At 32.8% G+C, this 26,223-nt stretch overlaps 1 protein-coding gene across 11 annotated transcripts in view; it reads left to right on the top strand.

Annotated features, from left to right (window-relative positions):
- The window catches only part of STXBP5 (syntaxin binding protein 5), a 167,960-nt gene extending 142,054 nt beyond the window's left edge, over nt 1-25,906 (top strand). For 6 of the 11 annotated variants that reach the window (XM_067701835.1, XM_067701834.1, XM_067701833.1 and 3 more), the window contains 3 exons: nt 10,156-10,267; nt 18,200-18,420; nt 20,188-25,906. In XM_067701835.1, coding sequence (XP_067557936.1) covers nt 10,156-10,267; nt 18,200-18,420; nt 20,188-20,229 — 375 coding nt within the window. In that variant the 3' untranslated portion in view covers nt 20,230-25,906. Of the gene's footprint in view, nt 1-10,155; nt 10,268-12,748; nt 12,845-18,199; nt 18,421-20,187 lie in introns of those variants that run through there. The other 5 variants (XR_010933634.1, XR_010933632.1, XR_010933633.1 and 2 more) reach the window with 4 other exon arrangements.
- The last annotated feature ends 317 nt before the right edge of the window (nt 25,907-26,223 follow it).

The following is a 26,223-nucleotide window of genomic DNA, read 5'->3' as shown; positions in this document are numbered from 1 at the left end:
TGGCTTATTTTTAGAACATGAGCTTTAGAGTCAAGAAGACTGAATTTAAGTCCTAGCCATGCTAGTTACACAATTATGTGACGTTAGACAGGTTTCTGTGTCTGAGCTTCATTATCTTTAAAATGAGGATAGAAGTAACATCTAATGTCATAGGGCCTGATGTAAATTAAAGGAGATAATACACGTAAAGTGCTTATTATTAGCACAGTGCTTAGTACTGAATATATGTTCAGTGTCAGATGTTTGTGTTATTTCAGTAAGGTAGACTATACTAGAAACATACTCTTAAATGATATCATTATAAATCTTGAGAGTGAAACAAAATTACATATCTGATATATTAAATTCCCATTTACATTTGGGTGGATGTGTTTTTTTAAAGATTCCTAAATTTCTGAATTAAAATTATGCTTTTTATGGGAAAGGTAAAATTTTCCTTAGTGTTTTCTTTCATTAGTAAAATGTTACTCTATTAAGAAATAATATGGACAATTGAATATATTCTTAATTCATTTCAGTCTGAAATGTGGTCTTAATTCAACTACTCAAAATTCTAAACGTCATCACTTTTCTGGAATCAATTTATTCTATCCTTGGATCAGTGTTTTATTATTTTAGTAAAAATCAATAGCAGCTACAGCAACTTTACCTATTTATGTTTAAATGAACTGGTCACTTAATAGTACACTCAATTTATGTTGATAACTATCTGCTGTATGCCTTCATGATATGGTAAGTGAGAAATGAACTCTGTTCAAGGACCTTGTGATAGAATGTTTTCTTTGGGCAATATTGGCATTTTATTTACCTCTGTATTTTCAGTGCCTAAAAATAATGCCTTGTTAAAAACCTGTTGACTAACGAACTCTGTGGTTTCCAGAGAACCCTATTACATTGTGCATTTATTTAACTTTAACCAAAAAAAAATTAGGAAGATATTTATAAACATTAATGGAATTTTTAGCCAAGATGGAATAATAGGAACCAGATTAACCCTCCTGCCTGAAACAACAAAGCATACACAAACATGAAATAATAGTTTTCAAGATCCTAGACATCAGGCAGTGAAATGAAAGTAATCCCTGAGAGACAGGAAGCAAAAGAGGTGCCCCAGCATTCATGCCTTGATAGAGTTTCCAGAACGTTGCAGAGAGAGAACACTAGAGATCTACAAAGGGTGCAAGAGTACTCCGTAGAGTTCTGTTCAGCATATACGTATGGATAAACTCTCTGGCCAGAGAAAGAACCATCTGAAAGGAATAGAGGATTAGAGGGAAACACGCCTTTTCCCAACAGCCAGATGGGAAAAACTTATAATTCATTTATGAGTGTTTTAGTTTCCTAAGGCTGCTGTAACAAATCACCACAAACTTGGTGTCCAAAAACAACATAAATTTATTCTCTTACACTTCTGAAAATTAGAGGTCTGAAATAAGTTTCACTAAGCCAAAATCTAGAGAAGAATCTGTTCTTTGCCTCTTCCCTCTTCTTGTAGCTGCCAGCATCCCTTGGCTAGGGGCCGCATTACTCCACTCTCTGCCTCCGAGGTCACATTGCCACCTCCTCTTGTGTGTGTCCAATCTCCCTCTGCCTCTCTTTTTAAAAAGACACTTGTAATTGGATTTAGGACTCATCCAGATGATTCAAGATAATTTGCTCGTGGCAAAATACTTCATTACATCTACACAGACCCTTTTTTCCTTACAAGGTAACATTTATAGTTTCCAGGGATTAGGACCTGATGCCTTTAGATGACCATTTTTCAGCAGACTTCAATGGGAAATTGGGTAAAGTACTCAGGAAGGTCTTGGCTCATTAGGGAGGAATACTTAGCCTTAAACTGAGCACTGTTCCAGAGTTGCCTAACAAATCATGAAAGCAAGACCCAAAAGGGTCAGAATGTTTCCTAGTATCCCAGAATGAAGCTCAAGATGACTCACAGTAAATTAAAAATATTCAACACCCAACAAAATAAAAATCATTATGTCTGGCATCCTGTCAAATGACCAAGCATGCAAAAAGATAGGGCAGCATGACCCATAATGAGAAGACTAATCAATCAATAGAAACCAAGTCATAACTGACACAGACACTAAAATTAGCGCAGAAAGACATTAAAGCAATTATAACTGTATTTCATGTGTTTAAAAAGTTAAGTAGGAATATAGAAGATATAGAGGCCAAAGTTGAACTTCTAGAGATGAAAATCCACAGTGTTAGAGTTGAAAAATATACTGGATGGAATTAACAACAGATTAGACATTACAGAAGAAAAGATTAGGTAACTTGAAAGCACAGCAATAGAAAAAAACAATTGAGCATTTATACTTGGAAAATTTATAGCACTGAAACACCTATATTATAAAACAGTATATTAGAAAAGTTCTCATCAAACCAGTGACTTCAGCTTCTACCTTAAGAAACAGAAAAAGAAGAGCAAGTTAAACCCAAAGTAAACAGAAGAAAGAAAATAGTAAATATCCAAGTGGAAATCAATGAAATAGAAAACAGGGAAGCAATAGAAAAACATCAATGAAACCAAAAGCTTGAGCTATAAAACCAGTAAAATTGGTCTCAAGCCAGACTGATTATGAAGAGAGAAGTGACTTACCAATATCAAGAATGAGAGAAGTGACTACTGTAGATTCTACAAATGTTAAAATGGATAATAAGGAAATATTATGAACAACTTTAGGCCAATAAATTTAAAAACCTGGATGAAATGGGCAAATTCCTTGTGAGACACATATTACCAAAGCTCACTCAAGAAAAAATAAATAACCCGAAGAGTACTATAGGGAAATTGAAGTTAGAAACCTTGGACAAAGAAAATTCTGGGCCCATGTGTCTTCACTGGTGAATTCTATCAACATTTCAGGAAGAAATAGTACCAGTTCTATACAAAACTCTTCCAAAAATTAAAGTGGGGAAATGCTTCCCAACTTGTTAATGGTAGGTTCATAGAATATGGTACCAAAACCAGACAAAGATTTTAAAGTAAAGAAAATTGCTTATAGACCAATATACTTCACAAATATAGATGTTAAAATTCTAAAGGAAATTTTAGCAAATTGAATCCAGCGGTATATCAGAAGGATAATTCTGGTCATGATAATTCATCATGACCAAGTAGGATTTATCCCGGGAACATGGAGTTGACTTCACATTTGTAAATCGGTCCATGGAATTCACCATATTAGTAAACTAAAAAAATAGGAAGCAGTTGACAAAATCTAACATCCATTCCTGATTTAAAAATAGTCAAACAAGGAATAAGTGGGAACTTAAAGGGCATCTAGGGAATATCTACACCTAACGTAATACTCACTGTTGAGATACTGAATTCTTTTTTCCTTAAAATCGGAAGCTAGAAAGGGATGTTCGCTCTCAACACTTCTATTCAGTGTTGTATTTAAGGTTCTAGCCAGTGCATTCAGGCAAGAAAAAGAAAGAAAAGTCATCTCGATCGGAAGGGAAAAAATAAGCCTGTTGTTATTCACAGGTGACACGATCATCTATGTAGGAAATCCAATGAAATCTACTTCTAAACACTACTAGAATTTGACAAGGATGCAGGGTATGAGATCAATATGGGGAAGAAATTTATTTCTTTACTAGCAATGGACATTTGGAAATGAACATTTTTAAAACACCACTTATAATAGGAACGAAAAATATGAAATACTTTGGGATAAATCTGACAAAAAATATGAACGACTTCTACATTGAAATTCACAAAATATTGAAAGAAACTGTTAATAACCTGAATAAATTGAAATATGTTCTTGGGTCACAAAACTCAATATTAGGATATTGATTCTCCCAAAATTGACCTATAGATTCAAGGCAATCCAAAACAAAATCCAAGTGGGATTTTTTTTTTTTTGGTAGGAATTGACAAGTTTACTTGAAAATTCATGGAAATGTATGGGAGTAGGCAGAATAGCAGAAAAACTCAAAAAAGAATAAAGTTGAAGGGCTAACACTACCTGATTTTAAGAACTATTATAAAGCTACAGTGATCAAAAGAGCATGATATTGGCATCAAATTAGATAAATAAATCAATGGAACAGAGTAGAGAGTCTAGAAGTAAACCCACACATACCTGGACAACTGATTATTTTTGTTTCTTGAAGTATAGTTGATGTATAATATTATGTAAGTTATAAATGTACAATATAGTGATTCACAATTTTTAAAGGTTATATTCCACTTATAGTTATTATAAAATATTAGCTATATTCTGTGTGTTGTACAGTATATCCTTTTAGCTTATTTTATACGTTATAGTTTGTACCTCTTAATCCCCTATCCCTATGTTGCCCCTGTCCCCTTCCATCTCCCCACTGGTAACCACTGGTTTGCTCTCTATATCTGTGAGTCTGCTTTTTTGTTATATTCACTAGTATGTTGTATTTTTTAGATTCCACATATAAATGATATCATACAGTATTTGTCTTTGCCTGACTTATTTCACTTAGCATAATGCCTTCCAGGTCCATCCATGTTGCTGCAAATGGCAAAATTCCATTCTTTTTTATGGCTGAGTAGTATTCCTGTGTGTGTGTGTGTGTGTGTGTGTGTGTGTGTGTGTGTGTGTTGCATCTTCTTTATCCATTCATCTGTTGATGGACACTGAGGTTGCTTCCATATCTTGGCTGTTGTAAATAATGCTGCTGTGCATGTATCTTTTCAAATTAGTGTTTTTTATTTTTATAAAAAACATATGTAATATGTAACCAGGAGTGGAATTACTGGGTCATATGATAGGTCTATTTTTAGTTTTTTGAGAAACCTCCATACTGCTTTCCACCATGGCTGTACCAATTTACATTCCCACCAGCATTCCTAGTGTACAGGAGCTCCTTTTTCTCCACATGGGCAACTGATTTTGACAAAGACAATGCAATGGAGAAAGAATTGCCTTTTCAACAAATTATGCCAGAAAATTGGATGTTAAAATGCAAAAAAAAAAAAAAATGAGATTTGATCCATGCCTCTCACTATATACAAAAATTGATGGATCAAAATGGATCATAGACCTACATGTAAATCCTAATACTGTAACACTTCTAGAGGGAACCTAAGAGAAGATCTTTGTTAACTTGAGTTGGGCAAAGATTTCTTAGCTATGACACCATAAAAGAACAAATTGATAATTTCAACATCAACAAAATTTAAAACTTCTGCTCTTCAAAAGACACTTAAGAAATAAAAAGATAATCCATAGACTGGAAGAAAATCTTGGCAATGTGTCTGATAAAGGATCTGTATCTAGAATATGTAAAGGACTCTTAAAGCTCAATAGAAAGAAGACAGACAACTCAGTAAAAACATGGGCAAAATATTTGGACAAATGCTTCACCATGAAGAGATGCTTGACATCATTAGTCATTAGAGAACTGCAAAGTAAAACCACAATGAGATATTGTTAAACACTTACTAGAAAGGCTATAATTAAAAAGAATACCATGCTAAGTTTTGACAAGGATGTAGAGAATCTAGAACTCTAATACACTTCTAATAGGAATGAAAAAACAAAAACAATACAACCACTTTGGAAAACAGCTTAGCAGTTTTGTAAAAAGTCAAACATCAATGAACGAAAGACATAGTCATTCTACTCCTAGTTTTTTAACCCAAGAGAGAAGTAAATTTATATTCATAGCTGTTTTATTTGTACTAGTCAGAAACTGGAAGTTACCCAAGTGTCCATCAACAGATGAATGCATGATCAAATTATAGTATATCCATACAGTAGAATACAACTCAGCAATAAAAAAGAGTGAAATGTTGGTAACATTCAGTATCATGGATGAATCTCAGAACAGTTATGCTGAGTGAAATAAGCCAAGCAAAGAAGTGTACACATTGTATGATTCTATTTACATAAAACTAAAGAAAATACAAATTAATCTGTGGTGAGAGAAAGCAGATTGGCAGTTACTTAGAGATAGGAGGTCGAGAAGGGGGTTGAGAGAAGGTCTTACAGAGAGGCACAAGGAAATGCAAGTGATGGATATTCACTTTCTTGATGGTGGTCGTGATTTTACGGGCATATGTGTATGTCAAAACTTGGCAATTTTTACACTTTAAGTATATGCAGTTTATTATGTCAATTACCTCAATAAAACTATTTTTAAAAATTAATGGATTTCAGGACTTTTTATTAGCATTAAAGTGCAGTTAGTCAAAAGTATATGTTTATGGATCGAAATACTTAAATTTCTTTCTACAGCATTATTCTAACCATATCTTGAGTGAAAACACAAGGAAAATTTACAAGTTGTCTTTCAAATTGATGACTTGATTTATCTGTGAAACTTAAATAAAACTTACCATAATCATAAAGAGGTGGAACATACCGATTAATTCAGTTTAAACAATTAAGTTAATAACTGTTCTAAGCACCTCAAGATTGTAACTTATAAACAAAACTCCATGTGTTCACTGTAAAAAATCGATGACAGTTGAACTGTTTAGGTTCTCTTGAATATATTATGCAGCAATACTGAAATTTATTACTGTGCTTATCTTGGAAGATATTTATGTAGTCTCAATATTCTTATAACAGAGAGTTTTCTTAATCAAAGTTATTAAAATCAGTGATTATTTGATGTAATAAAAAGAGTTTAGTTATTATAAATAATACTGCTGTGAATATTGGTGTTTTCATTTTCTTCAGATATATACTGAAGAAAGTGGAATTTTGGATCATACGGTAGTTCTGTTTTTAGTTTTTTGAAGAACTTCCATACTGTTTTCCATAGTGGCTGCACCAATTCACATTCCCACCAAGAGTGCACTATGGTTTCCTCTCCTCCACACCCTTACCATCATTCGTTATTTATAGGCTTTTTGATGATAGCCATTCTGACAGCAACCAAGATATGGAAGCAACCTAAGTGTCCCATCAGCAGGTGAATGGATAAAGAAGATGTGATAGATAGATAGATAGATAGATACATGCATACATACATACACACATACATACACACACACACATACAATGGAGTACTACTTAAACATAAAAAAGAATGAAATTTTTCCAGTTGCAACAACACATATGGACCTGGAGGGTATTGTGCTAAGTGAAACAAGTCAGACAGAGAAAAATATACTGTACATTATCACTTATGTGTGGAATCTAAAAAATAAAACAAATGAATGAATATAACAAAACAGAAACAGACTCACAGATAGAGAAAACAAACTAGTGGTTACCGGTGGGGAGAGGGAAGAAGGGAGGGACAATATAGGGGTAAGGGATTAAGAGGTACAAACAACTATGTATAAAATAGATAAGCTCTAAGGATATATTGTACAGTACAGAGAATATAGCCAATATTTTGTAATAACTTTAAATGGAGTATAATCTATACAAATATTTAACCACTCTGTTGTACATCTGAAACTAATATTATAAATCAACTGTACTTCAATTTAAGAAAAAAGAGTAGTGACAAACAAAGCACTTACATTGACTCATTCATGAAATTAGTCCTATATTTTACCACTTAAGCTTATAAACACAAATGACAAATGAAATCCAACTGTCTAACATCAAACAAGTATACTTGTTTCTATATATTCATATTTTAGAGTAGTTTAAAAGTTCCAGACATCGTTTCAGACATACAGTTTCCCATTACTAGATGTAGAGAAATATCACAGATAGTACAAATCTATTTCGATTTCACCAACATGTATTAGTCATTAAAGTTAAGTGTTCTAAAGCATAAATTTATCATAATTAAAATCCTTATTTAGATACAAGTGAAAAAATACCTATAGATACTATTTTATATTCTTGAAATATGTACGTTTTTAACATCAATACTTCTCCCCAAATCCTAATACTAACTACAGACAGTGCAGACTCATTAAGAAATACCTAATTTTTTTTTTATGTCTTTATTGGAGTATAATTGCTTTACAATGGTGTGTTAGTTTCTGCTTTATAACAAAGTGAATCAGTTATACATATACATATGTCCCCATATCTCTTCCCTCTTGCATCTCCCTCCCTCCCACCCTCCCTATCACACCCCTCCAGGCGGTCACAAAGCACCGATAGCGGCACTTCCTTCAAAGATATCTATTCACAATGTTAATCTAATGATAAATGACTTGCATATTTTCTAATTTGTTTCATCCCTATGTGAAAGGAGATTTTTCTATTTAGTGTATACATCATTGAGTGTCTGATCTTGGAATTGTATGTTATCTTCAGTTTATTAAAGATAATCTTCATTATCTTTAATCCTGGTAACATTCCCGAGAGGTAAGTATTTTTATCACTTCTTTATAAAGTTGAGGAAGCCAGTTCCCTGGGAGACTGATTTGCCTAAGTTTCCTCTGCAAGTAAAAGTCAGAGGTGAGAGTCAAACCCAGGTCCACGTGGTTCCAAAGTTTATACTCATTCCAGTACACTGTAGTGATTCTTGATTTATAACTGTAATCTTTGGATTTTTAAATTTCTTAACTTTACATTTGTAAGATTGCAAGCTCATTAAACACCAAATAAATTAAGAGCTGTAAACCATAATTCTAAAGTGAGGTAAATTTCAAAAAACATTTTTATGCTGTGACTCTCTCTCTCTCTATATATATATGTCATATTACTCTTGATTTAGCATAAAAGACACTCAAATGGTAGCTATTTGCCATTTGTTTTATCAATTTAATAGATACAGTTTAAATTAGAATCTGTGAAGTACAGTATAAAAAAGATTGGAAATATGCCTAAAATCATCTTCTTTATATAGGCTAATATAAATTTGAATTAAATAATAGGTATTAGTATATTCTATGGTGGGTTTTAGCAAGTTTGATTTATTGACTTCAGGAAGTTTTTCGTTCTACTTTTACTCCACTTTATAGAAATCCAGAGGAAGAGAATGAAAATGTAAAGCCTTCAATCCACTTCAACATTATAAATGAAACTCTGTGTTGTATAGTGTTAATATATATTTCCTTTCATTTATAATCTGGTTGGAGAGACAGCATTAATATGGATAATACTGGGAATTCCCTCATAGTTCAACGGTTAAGACTCCGTTCTCTCACTGCCGTGGGCCCGGGTTCAATCCCTGGTTGGGGAACTAAGATCCCACAAGCTGCGCGGTGCAGCCAAAAATATATATATGTGTACAGATATACCTAAATGTAAAATCTTTGGACATCCTTTATTAACTTTCTTAGCCCAGCCCTAAGGAAGAAACTCTAAAAAATACATACTTTAACTCCAACTGTAATAATGTAATATCAGAATACAACAGAACTATCTGGAACCAGTGGTGTACTTGTCCTTTGTATCATAGCTACTTCTCTTTAATGGGCAGAAATGCAATCCCAAAGCCTCACTATACTTTTATTTTGCTTTTAAAGCTTCCCAAAACTGCCTTGCAAATAATATTGCTACCATGCTTTTTTTTTTTGTAGAAACTCCTCTTCCCTCTTTATGTCTCATCTACAAAGTCAGTAAGATGTCAGCAATTTTTCTTGTCTCCTGACTTACTTTTACCATTTCTGTGCTCTGAAAAATATTGACAAAAATTTCAGAAAACTCTGACAATATAAAAAGAAGCCTTTCCATCTCCCTGCCAGATTTCTGAAATTCCAGGTTTATGTTGGCATAATTCTCTTCCCAGCATTTGTTCATGAAAAAAGAAGTATGTATGTCTTTCTAAACTACTAATTTTCTGACTCAGCTATTTTGGATAATTCCAAGACTGTGTATCATCATTACACTGGACTTTTCAACTTGCTAATAGATTTTCTTCTTTCTAATTTAAGAAGACCTAGTTATTAATCCAGTTACCAATTCCTGATAAGAGTTATATGAACACTTTGTCATTAAGATTGGAATCTCCTTACAATTTAAGCAGGAATATCATCTTTGCTTAAAATGTGAAAAAAGTAATCTAGCCAAAGTAGCAAGCAGCAAGTTATTCTTAGTCAAGTTAGTCTTAATAACTTACTGTTTGACCAAGTCAGAATGTTCTAGATCTGATCATTTGAAGTGTACTCATTGTTTGTGAACCTCAACAGGTAATGTAAGTTTGAGTTAAAGAGTTTACAGTGATGGTTTTGTGAATTATAGTTTAGTGTCCCTGAAGCTTTAACAATTACAATTTGTTTTGATTTTAAAGGAAATGTTGGGTGAACTCTTCACTCCTGTAGAAACACCTGAAGCACCAAACAGGGGATTCTTTAAAGGCTTGTTTGGAGGTGGTGCACAATCTCTTGATAGAGAAGAACTATGTAAGTTGATTTATTTAATTTGGATAATATGTCTATAAAACAGAAACATCCAAGCCATATAAATTTTTCTTACATGTATAAATTATGTTCACCTTTTTCCTCTCTGTCACAACAATTGATAGACCCAAGTTTTTGCAAAATACATAAAATTATATTCTGCCATATTCTAACTCAAGTCAGGGGAATAGTTTACTCTGGAAACCAAAATCGGAATGGCTTCAGGTGACTAAAAAGGAATATTCACAGCTTTAAATGAATAATTTTTAAAATTTTTTTGACTTTCATTAAATATGATCTACATTATTTTAATTCTGTAATTGACTTTAGTTGAAGACCTTAACTTTGAAAACGTTTTTACTTAAACATTTATTTTATCTTACAAAACTTCCAGAACTAGTCTCATTGCACTTAGAAGGTTATTTAAAATATAAAATCTGGTTCATCTACTACCTTCCATAGAATTGGCACAAATCAGAAATTGGTCCTTGAATGAACTAATGAATCAATGAATGTCTGACCTTTCTTTCAAATAGGAGCTCTTAGCTATCCTTGAATTTTTATTTTCTTTTATTCTTTATTTTTTGCTAGAATATTTTAGAATTTCCCTTTTCTGTTTGGTTGACTAGAAAGACTGTAAGATTAAATACTAGCAAGTAAGTGTGTAGTGCAAGTTCATTTTAAAAACTTACCCAAATGATTGTTCAGTCATCTGGGTAATGAGGATTGGTCAGTTTTAATTCATTTAAAAAATGAAGACTGTTCTTCAAGTCACGGGGGGACGGATATTTTAGAATAACATTCTTACTGAGGTTAATAGACAAAGTTATACAAAATTCAAACATATATACATTTTTTACTTCTCGAAAACATCGAAGAGCTAACAGTATAGTGGAGACAGTATCCGTGGGGAAAGGTGGTGAGCGTGGCAACCTGAGGCCACTTTTACCCTGGAGTACTTTGCTAATCTAAAGCAGCAAGCTGAGATTCTAAACTGTGATAGGACTAGCAAGGTAGGCTCCCAGAATTGGCCAAGATGGGAACCCTGATAAATAACTCTTTCTCTTTGCAAAGACGCTAAAGGGCCACAGCTTAAGAGTAAAGGTGAACTGGAAGTAAATCAGCACATACAGACACACAGACTTTCAGCTCAGCCTGAGATGATCTGAGTGGCCCAGAAAACTTTCAACTTCAATTAAGATTTTTTCAAACTGCTAAAGTCCCCAGCAACTGGCAGATTCCAATGAAAATGTTCTCTGAAGAAAGATAACATATTCAGAGTCCTCATATCATTTTTAGAAATAGTTTTTCAAATATGTAGTCAGGTAATCTGGAATACTAGGAATCAACACCATGATCAATAAAACAGAAAAAGCCAAAGCAGAATCACAGGTACTTCAAATATTGGAGTCATCAGACACAGACTATAAAATAATTATTCATATTATGTTCAAGAGGATAAGTATCAATACCGTGCCTGAACATTTTATCAGGTAACTGAAAACTATAAAATCAATACAACAAATGTGTAAAAGACTAAAATGAAATTCTAGAAATGAAAGATTCAGAAACCAAGATTAAAAGCTTAGTGGATGAATTTAACCACAAATTAGACACAACTGAAGAAAGAATTACATAACTTAAATGGAGGTCAAAATAAAACGTCCAGAATGTAGCACAGAGAAACAAAAAGATGTAAGATACATAGGAGAAGATAAAGGAAATAGAAGTTGCAGTGAGAGGGGCTAACATATGTTAGACCTTCTCAAGAAGGAGATAGGAAAGAATGTGAAGAAGAATCAATATGTAAAGAGATACGGCTGGGAATTTTTCAGAATTGATAGAATACAGCACTTCACGCATAAGAAGCCAATTAATTCCAAGAAAGATATTTTTTAAAAATCCACAACTAGATAGGTCACATGAAAATAATGTGCATCAAAAACAAAGAAAAACTTTCAAGTGGCTAGAGAAAAATGATAGGTACCTTTTAAGAAGTTATGGACTGAGTTCTCAACAGCCAAGGTAATAGGATGATCTTCTATCGTCCTATTATCAGAAGATAGTACTTAATCTAGAACTATATACTGAAAAGAAAATATTCTTCAAGAACGAGAGAGTTTTAGACAAGTGAACAAATAAGCCTCACTATCACACTAAAGGGAATGCTAAAGGATGTACTTCAAATAGAGGGAAAATAATCCTTATGGAATGTCAGAAATATAGGAGACAATGCTTTGGAAAGAAAGTAATAAATACATGCATAATTATAATTACTGAAATCTTTATAAACTGTAAAGCAAAGTCTTGTGGTATGTGTATACACATATAAATAAACAATGTGATCCAAAATATTGCATAAAATCAAGGAAATTAGAAAGGATAAATGGATTTGAGGTGATCTGAGATCCCTGCATTTTTTGAGAGACTTGTAAAAAGATCTATTAGCATTAATAAGTTAAGGATTCTTGTTGTCATTTCTAGGGTGACCTCTGTAACCTAGAAAAGTAGTACATAACTTGATGAATAGCAGGAAGATCACAGTCCTTCCAAAAGGAGGGAAGAAAGAACACAGAACAGGTGAGATAACTAGAAAGCACATGAAGGATGGTAGATTTACTTAAATATAAATAACCGTAGTAAATGTAGGTAGAATAAATATTCTAGTTAAAAGATAGAGACTATCAGACTAAATTTTAAAAGAAGGATAAGTATATTGCTCACAGAAGACACATTTAAAATATAAGAGATAAATACTACCAAATGTAAAATAGATAGCTAGTGGGAAGCAGCTGCATAGCACAGGGAGATCAGCTCCTTGCTTTGTGACCACCTAGAGGGGTGGGATAGGGAGGGTGAGACGGAGACGCAAGAGGGAGGAGATATGAGGATATATGTATATGTATAGCTGATACACTTTGTTATAAAGCAGAAACTAACACACCGTTGTAAAGCAATTACACTCCCAATAAAGATGTTAAAAAAATTTTTTTAATAAAAAATAAAATATAAGAGCACAGAAAGATTGAAATTTTAAAAGGTAGAAAAGCACAAACGCAAATGAATCATCTGCCTAGTACGACTATGTTAATATCAGAAAGAGGAAACATTAAGGCATTATTAAGTATACCTAATATTTTGACTTCAATATATATGAAAAACAAATATCGACATAACTGCTAGAAGAGACAATTTCTCAATCATAGTGGGGACTTCTAAAATATATCCATTGATTGAAATATAACAGCAGATAAAAAATAGGTTGCAAGGGTACAGAAGATATTAACAACACAATGAAGGAACTTAAACCTAAAGAACATTGCAGAATATACATTTTCAAACACACACAGAATGTTCATAAAATGTATTCTATTGTTATTTGTAGGGAAATTATAGATGAATACTGAAGTATTTTGGAGTAAAATATCAATTTCTATAATAAATTTTTAAGTATTCCATTCAAAAATTATATATATACAGACACAGTCAAATGGCAAAAAAAAAAAAAATGTTATCTATTACCAAAATTAGGTCATGGATATATGGATGTTTATTATACAATTCTTTTTACTTTCCTATATGTTTGAAACTTACATTATAAAAAGTTAGGGTGTTTTTTTAAGTTTACATTATGTTAGATGATTTTTTTAAAAAATCAACAGATTCCAATGGATTAGAATTAAGAATGTGTGATCTAATCACAATGCAGATGATATGTCAAGACCAAGTTTGCATTGTTCCAGGAATTCAAAGCTGATTTATTATTTTTTAAAAAGTTAATTGGTAGTTCACCACATTAACAGATTAAAGAGAAAAATCATACCACCACCACAATAAATGCAAAAGAGATGTGTTAAAATTCAGTATCCATTCATGATAAAAATTCCTAGAAAGTAATTTGATAAATTATAGCTACAAATGCTACAACATTTAACTATCAAAACTCTATAGCAAATATCACACTTAGTACAGGAACATTAAAAAATATTTTAAATTTTTCCTTTGACATAAGGTATGAGATATAATTCTGTTACCACATATATTCAACAATGTATTAAAGTCCCTAGAGACTTTAAAAGGGAACTAAAAAGAAATAAAAGGTACAATAATAGGATAGGGAGAACAAAATAATCACTTGTGAATGTTTGATATGATGACATATTTAGAAAGCCTAAAATATCTGTAGCTAAATCATTAGAAATAATAGTTTAGTAAACTGACTAGATATAATCAGCATATAAAAATAAAATTCATTCATATCATATTAACAGTAAAAAATGAAATTTTAAAAATTGCTCTTTGTATTAGTTTTCCATTGCTGCTATAACAAATTACCACAAACTTAGTGACTTGAAACAACAGAAATTCTATTATCTTACAGTTTTATAAGTTAGAAATCAACATGGGTCTCACTAGTGTGTTACCAGGACTGTGTTCCTTGTTGGAGGCTTTAGGAGAGAATGGTTTCCTTGCCTTTTTCAGCTTCTAGAGGCCATCCACATTCCATACCTGGTGATGCCTTCCTTAATCTTCAAAGCTAGCAACTTTTTTGCATCTCTCTGTTTTTCTGAAGCCACATTTCTCTGCCCACAGCTGGGGAAAGCTCTTTGCTTTTAAGAACACATGTGATTATACATTGGGTTTACCTGTATAATTAGTCTACCTTTAGGTCTTTAACTTAATCACATCTGCAGAGTCCCTTTTCCCACGAAGGTAACATATTCACAGGTTCCAGGAATTAGAGTGTCGTCATCTTTGGGGGTTTGGGGGGGCATTATTCTACCTACCACAAGAGTATCAAAAAAAATCAAATACCTAGAAATAAGTCTTAACAGAAGATGTTCAGGGACCTCCATGGGGAAGGTAGAAAATTATCGAACTTCGTTGAGAGAAGTTAATGACCCAAATAAATGAAGAGGTATACCATGTTTGTGTGGTAGAAGATGCAATAAGAACATCCCTTCTCTCAAAACTGATATATGCATGTACACAAATAAACATTTAATGAAGTCCTTATCAACACCCCCCCAAATTTTGTAACTGATTCTAAATTTTATATAGGAATTCAAAGGGTCTCACTACTTCTATTAACATTATACTAGAGGCTTTAACCAGGACAATTAGGCAAGAAAAGTAAATACAGGCATGCAGGTTTGGAATGGAAGAAGTAAAATTACCTCTCTTCACAGATGACATAACCCTGCATATAGCAGATCTTAAGGAAACCACACACACACACACAAAAACATTCTAGGGAGTTCCCTGGTGGTCCAGTGGTTAGGGCTTGGCACTTTCACTCCTGTAGCCCCAAATTCAATACCTGGTCAGGAAACTAAGATCCCACAAACTGCACTGCGTGGCCAAAAAATTTTTTAAATTAAAAAAATTTTTAAAACACATTCTAGCCAATAAACAAGTTCAGCAAGATTTTATACAAGATCCATATAAAGAATCGATTGCATTTCTGTACACTAGCAATGAACAAACCAAAAATTAAATTAAGCAAACAATTTCATTTATAATAGCATCAAAAAGAAAAAATACTAAAACATATGGAAAACATATACTAAAACATATACTAAAAACTTCGAACATCATTTAAAGAAATTAAGACATAAATAAATGGATTAATATCTTACATTCATGGATTGGAATATTTAATATTGCTAAGATGGCAGTACAGCTCAGGTTGATCTATACATTCAATGCTGTCCTTGTCAAAGTCCAAGCTGGTTTTTTGAAGAAAGAAACAAGCTGTTCCTAAGATTCATATGGAAATGGAAAGGATCCAAAATAGCCACACACACACAATTTTTTCTGAAAAGAAGAAAGAAGATACAGAACTCACACATTTTGATTTCCAAAGCTGCTACAAAGCTGTAATCATCAAGAGGGTGTGGTACTGGCATTAGGGTAGATACATAGACATGGAATAGAATTGAGAGTCCAGAAGTAAGCCCATACATGTATGGTCAATTGATTTTCTACAAGGATACCAAGAAACTTCAATGGTGAAAGAGTGGTCTTTTTGACAGATGGTGTTGGGACAATGGATATCCACATGCAAAAGAATGGATTGGACCCCGACCTCACACCATACACAAAAATTAACTCAGAGTGGATCAAAGACCTCAGTGTAAGAGCTAAAACTATAAAACTCTTAGAAGAAAACCTAAGTATAAATCTTTGTGACCTTAGATTAGGCAATGGTTTCTCAGATATGACACCTAAATCATAAGCAACCAAAGAAAAAAATAGGTAAATTGGATTTCATCAGAATTAAAAGTCAAAAAAGATAGTCTGATATCTCATAAGAGTCTAATATCGAGTATTAAAAAATTCTTACAACTCAACAATAAAAAAACAAATAGCCCAATTTTTAAATGGGCAAAAGGTTTGAATAGACTCTTCTCCAAAGAAAAGATACAAATGGCCAATAAACACACAAAAAGATGCTCAATATAATTTGTCATTAGAGAAATGCAAAGCAAAACCACAATGAAATACCACTTCACATTGACTAGGACGGTTGTAATCAAAAAGATGTACAGTAACAAATCTTCTCAAGGATATGGAGAAATCAAAACCCTCACAAGTTGCTGGTGGAAATGTAAAATAATGTAACCTCTTTGGAAGACTCTGGCAGTTCCTCAAGAAGTTAAACATAAAATTATATGACCCAGCAGTTCCACTACTAAGTATATACCCAAGAGAATTGAAAACACATGTTCACACAAAAACTTGTACAAGTGTTCATAGCAGCATTATTCATAGTAGCCAAAAAGTGAAAACAACTCAAATGTCCATCAACTGATGAACAGATAAACAAAATGTCATATATCCGTATCCATACAATGGAATATTATTCAGTTATTAAAAAGGATGAAGTACTGATACATGCTACAATATGGTTGAATCTTGACAGTAAGTGAAAGAAGCCAGACACAAGCCCACGCAGTGTGTGAATCATTTGTATGAAATGTTCAGAACAGGAAAATTTATGGAGACAGAGAGTGGATTATTGATTGCCAAGGACTGAGAAGTGGAGGAAATGGGAAGTGACAGCTAATAATCATGGGTTTGTTTGGGTGTTTTGTTTTGTGCTTGAGTAAAATGCTCGAGAATTAGTGATGGTAGTTGTACAACCTTCTGAATAAACTAAAATTTACTGAATGGTTCAAGGCCAAATTTTATGATATGAGTTACATTTCTAAAAGAAATGTATGCTGAAGAAAGAGGGAATCTGACATCAGTCTTTAACGTATTTTAAGACTTTTGCAGTTATCTAGGTGTTAGGTGATGAGGGTCTAGGTTATAAAGGGAAAGGAAGCAATGAATTCCTGAGATCTTTTGAAAGAAGAAGTTGATCTATTTGGTAAGTGACAAGATAAATGGATAGAAAGAAAGGGATGTGGTTATCTACAACTTTTGGAGACTGAAAAGAAATACTGAATAAATTCTACATTTTCCTTCTAAGCCTAAGCATAGTATTTCAAGTAAGAGAAAGTGTGGTATAAATAAACTAAAATAAATATGTATATTTAAATCTATGTCTTTGAATTTAAATATTTTTAAGTTAATTTATCTTTAATTTTTTGGACACTTAAGAGTGATTTTTTTACTGTTATTAAAGTGGTATCAGTATACCCATTATTCATTTCAACAAATAATTACCAGTCACTTTTTTGCTCAAGTTCTATTATATGAACTAGTATAGAATAGAATATTTATTAATGTACATTGTGTTTTTGTATGTTTGAAAAGTATCTACAAATTATTAAAACAATCATAACTAAAAAGTAATAATTATATAGTAAAATAAATACTTCAATTATATTGTCAATCAATTTTGTTTTAATGCTATCAGGTAGTAGGATTTTATTAGTAAAAAATTTTCATTTTCTGGGTTACTCTTTCATTTATCAAATCGTTCAGTTGGAGAATCATCCTCGGGAAAGGCTTCAAGGAGTCTTGCTCAGCATATCCCTGGCCCTGGTGGCATCGAAGGCGTGAAAGGAGCAGCATCTGGAGTTGTTGGTGAATTAGCACGAGCCAGGTTGGCACTAGATGAAAGAGGGCAGAAACTTAGTGACCTGGAAGAAAGAACTGCAGCTATGTTATCCAGTGCAGATTCATTTTCTAAACATGCTCACGAGGTATGTCAAATATTTAAGCCAAAAAGCCTAGGTAAAGCAAGTATGAAAACTACTGTATTTTTATAGCTGTTGTATTTCTTCACATGAATTTTCATGTATCCTCAGTATGGTTGCAAATTCCTAATTTTTGCCGCCAGCGGGAACCATTACAAGAATATGTCTCAGTAGCCTTTGGTCCCTTACTGTAGTTTATAAATTTTGAAGGTACCTGCTCACCTTCAGCCTTTTTGTAAACAAAGCCAGTGGCTTTGCAAACAGTTTCTTAGGGGTTACAGTAACAACAACAAAGCTAATTTTCCTAAATGCCCAGATTCTACTACAAACTTCTCCTAGAGAAGGAAATAATTTGCCTCTTGATCTTTAGGTAGAGTTAAGTAACTGAAATTGGCCAATGTTTTTATTCAATGAAACAATACTGAATCTGTCTGTAGACCAGCTCACACAGAGGAGTAATGTGCATTTTTGCAACGAATTCATCTTGATGAACTAGGAAGTTGTGGTGGAGCTTAAAAACAGATGCTCTAAAGTAGGGGATCCCTAACTGGCCTTCTTACAAATACACTTTGTTAGCCAGAATAGTACCCTTGGAAAACTGAATTTGAAAGCCGTCAGGTGGAATACACGTTCTTCATTTCGACACAGAGTTCTGCCACTCCTTGATGCTTTATACTGGGCTACTTCACACATTTAGTTCCTAGCCTAGCTCTCAAAGGCATTTTGAGTGTATTATCTGAAGAAGCCATATTAAGGTTATTTTTATATTTGAGTACCCACTCTGTCAGTAATAGCTCTTCTTTAAACTTTTCAGTCAAAAGTCATCTCCTCCTTGCTCAATAATGTTGACAACTAGAATGTATGAGAGGTAACTTGACTTGGGAGAGAATTGTCCAGGCTTTCAGAGAGATTCAGAGATCTTTCGTGAGTCCATGTACTAGGCCAACACACCTCAGATACAGGCTAGTGCCTTAAATCTAGGTCAGGCCTTTTGTTGGCATAACCGTGCCCCTGACTGTGATCTCTAAGGCATATAACAGTTCAGTTAACCTCAGATATATCTACAGTCAAAATATTTAGCAAAGAGCTCAATCCCTAGCTGTTCGCTCTTCCCTTCTACCAGACGTTCCTGAGCCATATGTGAGAGTCTAAGGAAGACAGTACGTTGAGGTGGTTAAGATCATGGGTTCTTGAATTAGACTCCATGGGTTCAAATCCCAGTTTCACCATTGTGTTACTGCAGTTAACCCCTATAAGCCTCAGTTTCTTCATTGGTAAAATAGGGAGACTTTAATAATGCCTAACAGATAGAGTTGTTGTGAGGACCAAGTGAAATCATGTAGAGAAAGTATGTTATACAGTGCCTGGCCCAGAGTTAAGTGCTCAGTAAACTGTAGATGGCAGCAGTAGTAATTTCAGCCTTTCATTCTCCAGGTTCTTTAAGTATTATTTTTAATTCACTTTAGAGAACTGAAAGTTACCTTATTTTTTAAGTTATTAGCTTAGGTCACCAAAGAATGCACTGAGCCAAAATTTACTTATGTCTTGTCTTTAGGAAATGTGAGGACCTTCCAGGCTTGTTCTTCATAGTTACATTCCTTTTTCCTTGAAACGGAACAGTTCCTGCTTCCTGCTTTCCATATAAATACTAAATATAAAAATGAGAGGATGTTTCAGAATGATATCATGTTTTAGAAAAGTATAGCAACCAGTTGTAAGTGTTGTTATTCTGGCATTTTTAAAATGTGTTTTTTTGTGTTTTCTCCACTTTAGATGATGTTGAAATACAAAGATAAGAAGTGGTACCAGTTCTGACAACCAGAAATCCAACTAAGTCCAACTTTAGCCAGAAGGAAAAAGAATTTTCCTATTTTATTTTATTGATTTCACTTTAGGAAAGTTAACATTAAAGAGATGTTCATCACTGGATACTGCTCTTTCCTAGCACAATCATGCACTGTTTGACCTCAGTCATGCAGCTTTAACTGAGGAGTGTTCACACACACTCAACGTGGAGTATATGCTGTGGACCAGCTACGAGTTGACAGTTTGGGAACTAGGATGGTCACATGTTACAAATGAAGAAACAGGGATGTTGAGGGGACATAGCAGGGACTTTTCCTGGGTCAGTCCTGTATAAAACTTTCACATGCCGAAAGATTCTGTGCTGTCATTATCTGCCATCGTTGTTTGACCTCTTTGAGGGAGAGGCAATAAGTCAGAAGTCCTGAAGCTGAAACAGTTATATTTGTGTCACTGACTGACTTATAAATGGCTGTCTTGGACTTTCCCTCCCTTCAACTGACTGGTCATCAGTATCATTAGTGAAAAAGAAACAAACTGTTTATTACCATATCTTTAGACAGATAAGCTGAATGGTGGGCTTTAAATAATAAAAACATACACATAGTTGACTTGTGTATGGGCTACTCTTGGATTCTTGTTATTGTATACTTGTGTTTAGTCCATATTTTGTCAAAAGCAAAACAAGGCGATACATCACTTTTCATTGAAAAGAAAAGTGTAGAGCATGACTGAACTGCTCATCATTCTGGGAGTTTCCATGTAATGGCTATGCAGTGCGGAAAGTGAGAAAAACCTCCATTGTGGTGAGGAGAATACTTCAATGTCCCTTGTCCTTGTTCTCATTAATTCAGCTAAACGTGGATTTGACCAAAATAGTTACTGGTTAAATTTGTAGAAATGTTGAAATTGGCTAAGTTTTTAATTTTGCTTGAATTTTTATAAAATGTTTAACCTAATGTACCTTTGCATTACTTAATTAAAATTGCTTAAAAAAATGTTTCATTATTTCAGTAAAATGTTCAGCTCCCTTTTTAATATGCCCTTTACTTGCTAACAGTTCCAGTACACTCAGGTGATGAGCCAATTAAATCTTAGTGCACATGCTGTCGCATGGAAAAAATCACAAGCATCCTTTGTCAATAATTATCTATGTAAGAGTCTAGTCTGATGACGTACAAAGTATTTTCTGTAGAAATATACTATAAAACTGTTCATGTCCTTTCAAGGTTTTAAAAAGCCAAAAGGAAAGGAAAATATGTGCATTTTGGTAACTAAATTATTCCTGTATTGGAGTATAAAGCAGATGAGACCATCAGTGGACAATAAATGATTGGTCCCTAGAATAGCACACAGACAGAAAAGAGATGACGGGGTAGATCTGAAGTAGGTAAGCTCATTCTGCAGGCTCATCTGAGATTATTACTGATTGTTCTTAAAGCAACAAAGGACGAATAATATAGAAGATTATACGTAGTATTAATGAAATTTAAATATTTTCTTCTATAAAAAATAGTTTAAAACAGTTTTCTTTTGTCATTAAGAGATAATCAGAGCACAAATTGATAGCAAACATGATGGTTGTTTTTCTATTCCATATGATCATTAAAGATATATTGTAGAACACCTTAATTTCACAGTCTGTTATGCATTTTTCCTCTTTCCTCTTTTCATTAATAAAGCTCTTATGTTTACATTTTATAACATGCACTATGGGATATGAAAGTTTACATTAAAATTTACTTTAAATATCATTAGGGAGGGATTAAATATATGTGATGGAGATAACTGATCAAGCCAAAAGAAATATTTTAAAAATAGTCATTCTCAAAAGTTTTTGACTTTGTATAAAGTACCTATGAGTAACATTTCTGTTAGTTAATGTCAGCTATATGATGAACATGTAGCAGTTTACAAATTGTTTAATTTGTATCATATATTATCTAATAAACCCATTGTTCCATGGTATGTCACAGGAAGTATTAAGCCGTTTTTTAAAGGTACAGTTTTGTGAATGTCACCAATAAAATCAGTAGTTAACAGATTTGAAGTTGAGAAGCACTAAGTAAAGTAATATACTGGTTGATTCCCCATTCATGTGTAAGGGCATATTAGCTCCAATTATTTAATTTGCTGTGTTATTTCGTGTTAATTGTATATCAACTTAATTTTTATATCAACTGTCATTTTTCCTGTTGTATATAAAATGAACCAATCTTGTAATTATTTTCAAATAGAGAAGTTAGATACATTTACCTGAGATGGGTTTTATAAGAAAATCTTAAATCAATATTTCAAGTTATTTTATTTCATTTTTAAATTAATCTACAAATTATGCACAGCAAACTAGAAACTCACTTAGGATTAGAAAGCTTGAAGTATTTTTGAAAATAGGAAATAAGCTTCTCAGAGTTATACTTGATTCAGTCTGTAGATAAGAGACAGTCTGCAGTAATAAACTAACCCAGGGAATTTATTGTAATTTGAGAGGTAACATCTCTTATTTTTTTTTCTAACGCAAAAAGTTGCAGTCACCAGCAAGCCAAGATTTCAGGAAAACAAACCAAAAATTAAAAAAAAATAGTCAAAATAGAAAATATTAGAAAAGTGAAAGATTTTTGTGTGCTTCCTCCATATCTTCAAACATTATTCTTTGTTGCCTGTGTCCTTGACTCTCAAATCATTGAAGTATTCACTGATTAGCAGTTTGTCAGTAGGAAGTGGTTTCCCTATATGTACCACATATCTGGTTCATTTTACTCTTCAAACTAAAATCCATATGTATTTGCTTAGAACGTTATTTGAAACCTTATATTCTGACCACTTCTGTATATTACAACATTTGAAGTTTTCAATTATCTTAATTCCCTTGGTTTGCATTTCAATTGTACAAGGTGTTTCCAAAAATGGTTATGGATATAACTGAGCTATTACTAACTTCTTAATTTGATTTTTTTATGGATGGGAAAAAGTGCTGCTAATTGTCTGTGTTATTATGTGTACTGTATTACAATTTAAGTACAGTACTTTAAAGAAAGAAGCATTTTCTTTTGCTTAGAACTTTTTAATTGTAGGTTTCTCTGAAGTTATTTCATGTAGATATGTGTTTTAAACAAGTCTGAAAGTGTTACATACTTTTAGGTTACAGGGGGTGGTGAGAAAACAGCAGAGGAAAGAAAAAACATGTGAAAGATACCATGGACTTCAAAGTTTTACCCTGAGTTCTGTATTCCATATATGTTTTGCTTAAGGCATTTTTTCATGTGACATTAGAAAAGCTATATCCAAAGGTAAATTTTTTGTGGCAAAGATTTATTTTACATTTTAACTTTTGGGATTTTGTTTATTTGTTTTTCCAAAATAAAGAGCACTGAACTTCAAACTTGAATTTTTTCTGCAATTTTTTATGTAATGAAAACTTTTTATTATCATTTAATTCACATTTCTCCGTTCAAATCAAGTGATACGTATGTATAAAACATACCAAAATTGTGAATATGCTGCTAGCTGCACCTTAAATGATCATAGTTTTAAAACCTTCAATAAGGTTTTATATAGTTTTGAAGGAAAAAAAAAATAGTAAAATCATTTGCTGTTTGTTTCAGCGTTCTAGGTCTTAAATTATTGCAACACTTTCAGATTTGTTTTAAGATCATACAGTAACGTGTTATATTTATACATACTGCTAGAGAATATACTTTTAGTTTTAAAATGGAATTTTTATAAATGTACTCTTTAATTTTAAAAATGGTGAACTTGTTAAGTTTAAGTCAAAGTACTTAAAAAGTATGTATATTATCCATACAAAAAGTTATGTTTTACGCTTATAATAAGAAATATTGGTATCTCATATCGAGATACAATTAGTTTTAAAGAATCATACATCATTCAAAAGTCTTCACACATGACAGGAAAGATATCATTACTGTGGTTTAAAAGAAACCCTCTATTGAGCATTTTCAAATATTAATTTTATTTTGGGGAAAATGCCCACAACAATAATTACAAGATCTTTCTCAATAGCTGCAGCTTGCTGTTGGATGCCTACCTTAATTATTGTTTTAAAATATATATATATTTAAAATAGTTTTCCAGATATTTTCTTCTACCTTTTTTAAAAATAAATTTCCAAAAATGAAAACAGAGTTTATGTATTTTTGTCAATGACGGTTTTTATTTTGTAGTTTATAGAATTTGTTCCTTATCAGTTTGATACTTGATCAAATATTCCTAGACTTTTTAATCTGTATTTACTTTGAAAACGAGCACTTCTCTATCTTAAGTGTCCTCCTTTTTTTCTTTTCCCTTTTAGGGTGTTTGTTCTCTTGAACTGAAATTTATGCCCCAAAATTATTTTTTTTTCAGTTGAAAATGAATGTGAAGATACTGTTTACAGCTTTTGTTAATTATACTTTTCATCACTCTGATCAATTTCTTGTAAAGTGCTATGGGGATGATTTTTCCTGTGACTCTTAATGATCTTACTGTTACCACAGAAGTTTTAAAGCTTCTGTGGACAGAAAATAGTTGTAACAACCCCGACAAAAATCAAAGGGGAAACTTTCACTTACCTTTCTCAGCTGAATTAAATGGTTTTAATAACTTCCCAATTATCAGGGTTATAACATTGCTTTCTTCAGTTGCTCACACAGTCTTAAATTATTAGGCACAATTCCTTTACAAATTGAGTACAGTAGTCCAGGGCTACGTGTAATTAAATTGCTCTTTTCATCGCACTCTTTGCATCAGAAAAATCGTGACTGTGTTCTGCCAATATTTTGCAATGAGGCTTATAGTTTAAAATTTTATACTGTATGAGTTGTAAATAAATCAGTATTAATTTATTGTAGGTTGTTTGGCTCAGGCATTTAAAATGGATATAGGCTAATGACAATGGAATCCTATTTATTTGGGAGTTTGGGGGTTTTTTTATACTTTTGCAATGTGTTTTGTGTTGTTTAAATTTTCTTCAACTGAGGACAACGTAAGGAGGTGGAAACAGATTTAACATATCAATAGAGAGCAACGCAAAGAGGGTAAATCATGTTTTAAATTAAAAAAAATTTTTTGTGTAAATAAATGGTACTGTGATACTTTAGGTGTGACCTCTGCTTAACGTGGTAGTTAGAACCAGAAAAACATTTTGCTTTCGAGTTATACTATTGGTTCATTGTAAATGCAACACCAAAACCAATATTAAAAGGAGCAAGATCAAGTTTTTCTAACATTGTCCACTTCAGGGGCAAAGCATGGTTGGTATAGAGCTCAAGCTTGTGTACACCTCAAACTGTACATGCAGGTAGTTTTCAGTTGCTGCACTTTTTTTTTTTTTTTAATCTTGCTCAGTCCAGTAACTATCTCAAAGGTGATTGCTGGAATATGCATTTTAAATATGATTTAAAAACCCATCTCTGTGTACTGTTTCATTTAAAACAAAAAAGCACTATTGCAAACACTAAAAACGTGTTAAACTTTGTAGTTATTTTGCATTCCTGTACTTTACAACTGTCATCACAGCAAAAGGTTTAAATTAGGTAATGAAATATTTTTGTAAATAAATACCGTTAAGCTGGTATTTTAAAATAATGTATTATAAACTAATGTTTCTGGAAAATGTTCATATATATGTATATGAATGTCTCTTTATGCTGAAGGGCTCTGATTGGGCAAAATAAAATATTCTAATCTCTCCTGAAACTAAATAAGCCCTTTTTTCTGGGAAATTTGTTTTAATGTTTTTCTCTGAATTGTGGAATTAATCCAGTAGTTCAACCTCAGCAAATAATAGATAAAATAGATTTCTACATGTGCAAAGGGAAAGTCAAGCTAATCAGGTAATTCAAGTAAAACAAAGTGTACTTTTGTTAACGATCTGGACTTTTTGGTGAAAGTTACCTGCCCCTACATTGAGTGGGAAGTACAGTAAAGGGTGAGGGTCCAGACAGTAGGCACCAGCTGTAGATGAAGACATCTTGGCCTTGGGTGTGTATGGAAATCCACAGCATC

Source organism: Pseudorca crassidens, chromosome 13 (genome assembly GCF_039906515.1).
Source record: "Pseudorca crassidens isolate mPseCra1 chromosome 13, mPseCra1.hap1, whole genome shotgun sequence".
NCBI lineage: Eukaryota > Metazoa > Chordata > Mammalia > Artiodactyla > Delphinidae > Pseudorca > Pseudorca crassidens.
Note: the sequence above shows the minus strand (reverse complement) of the source record. Positions and strands in the feature narration are given on the sequence as shown.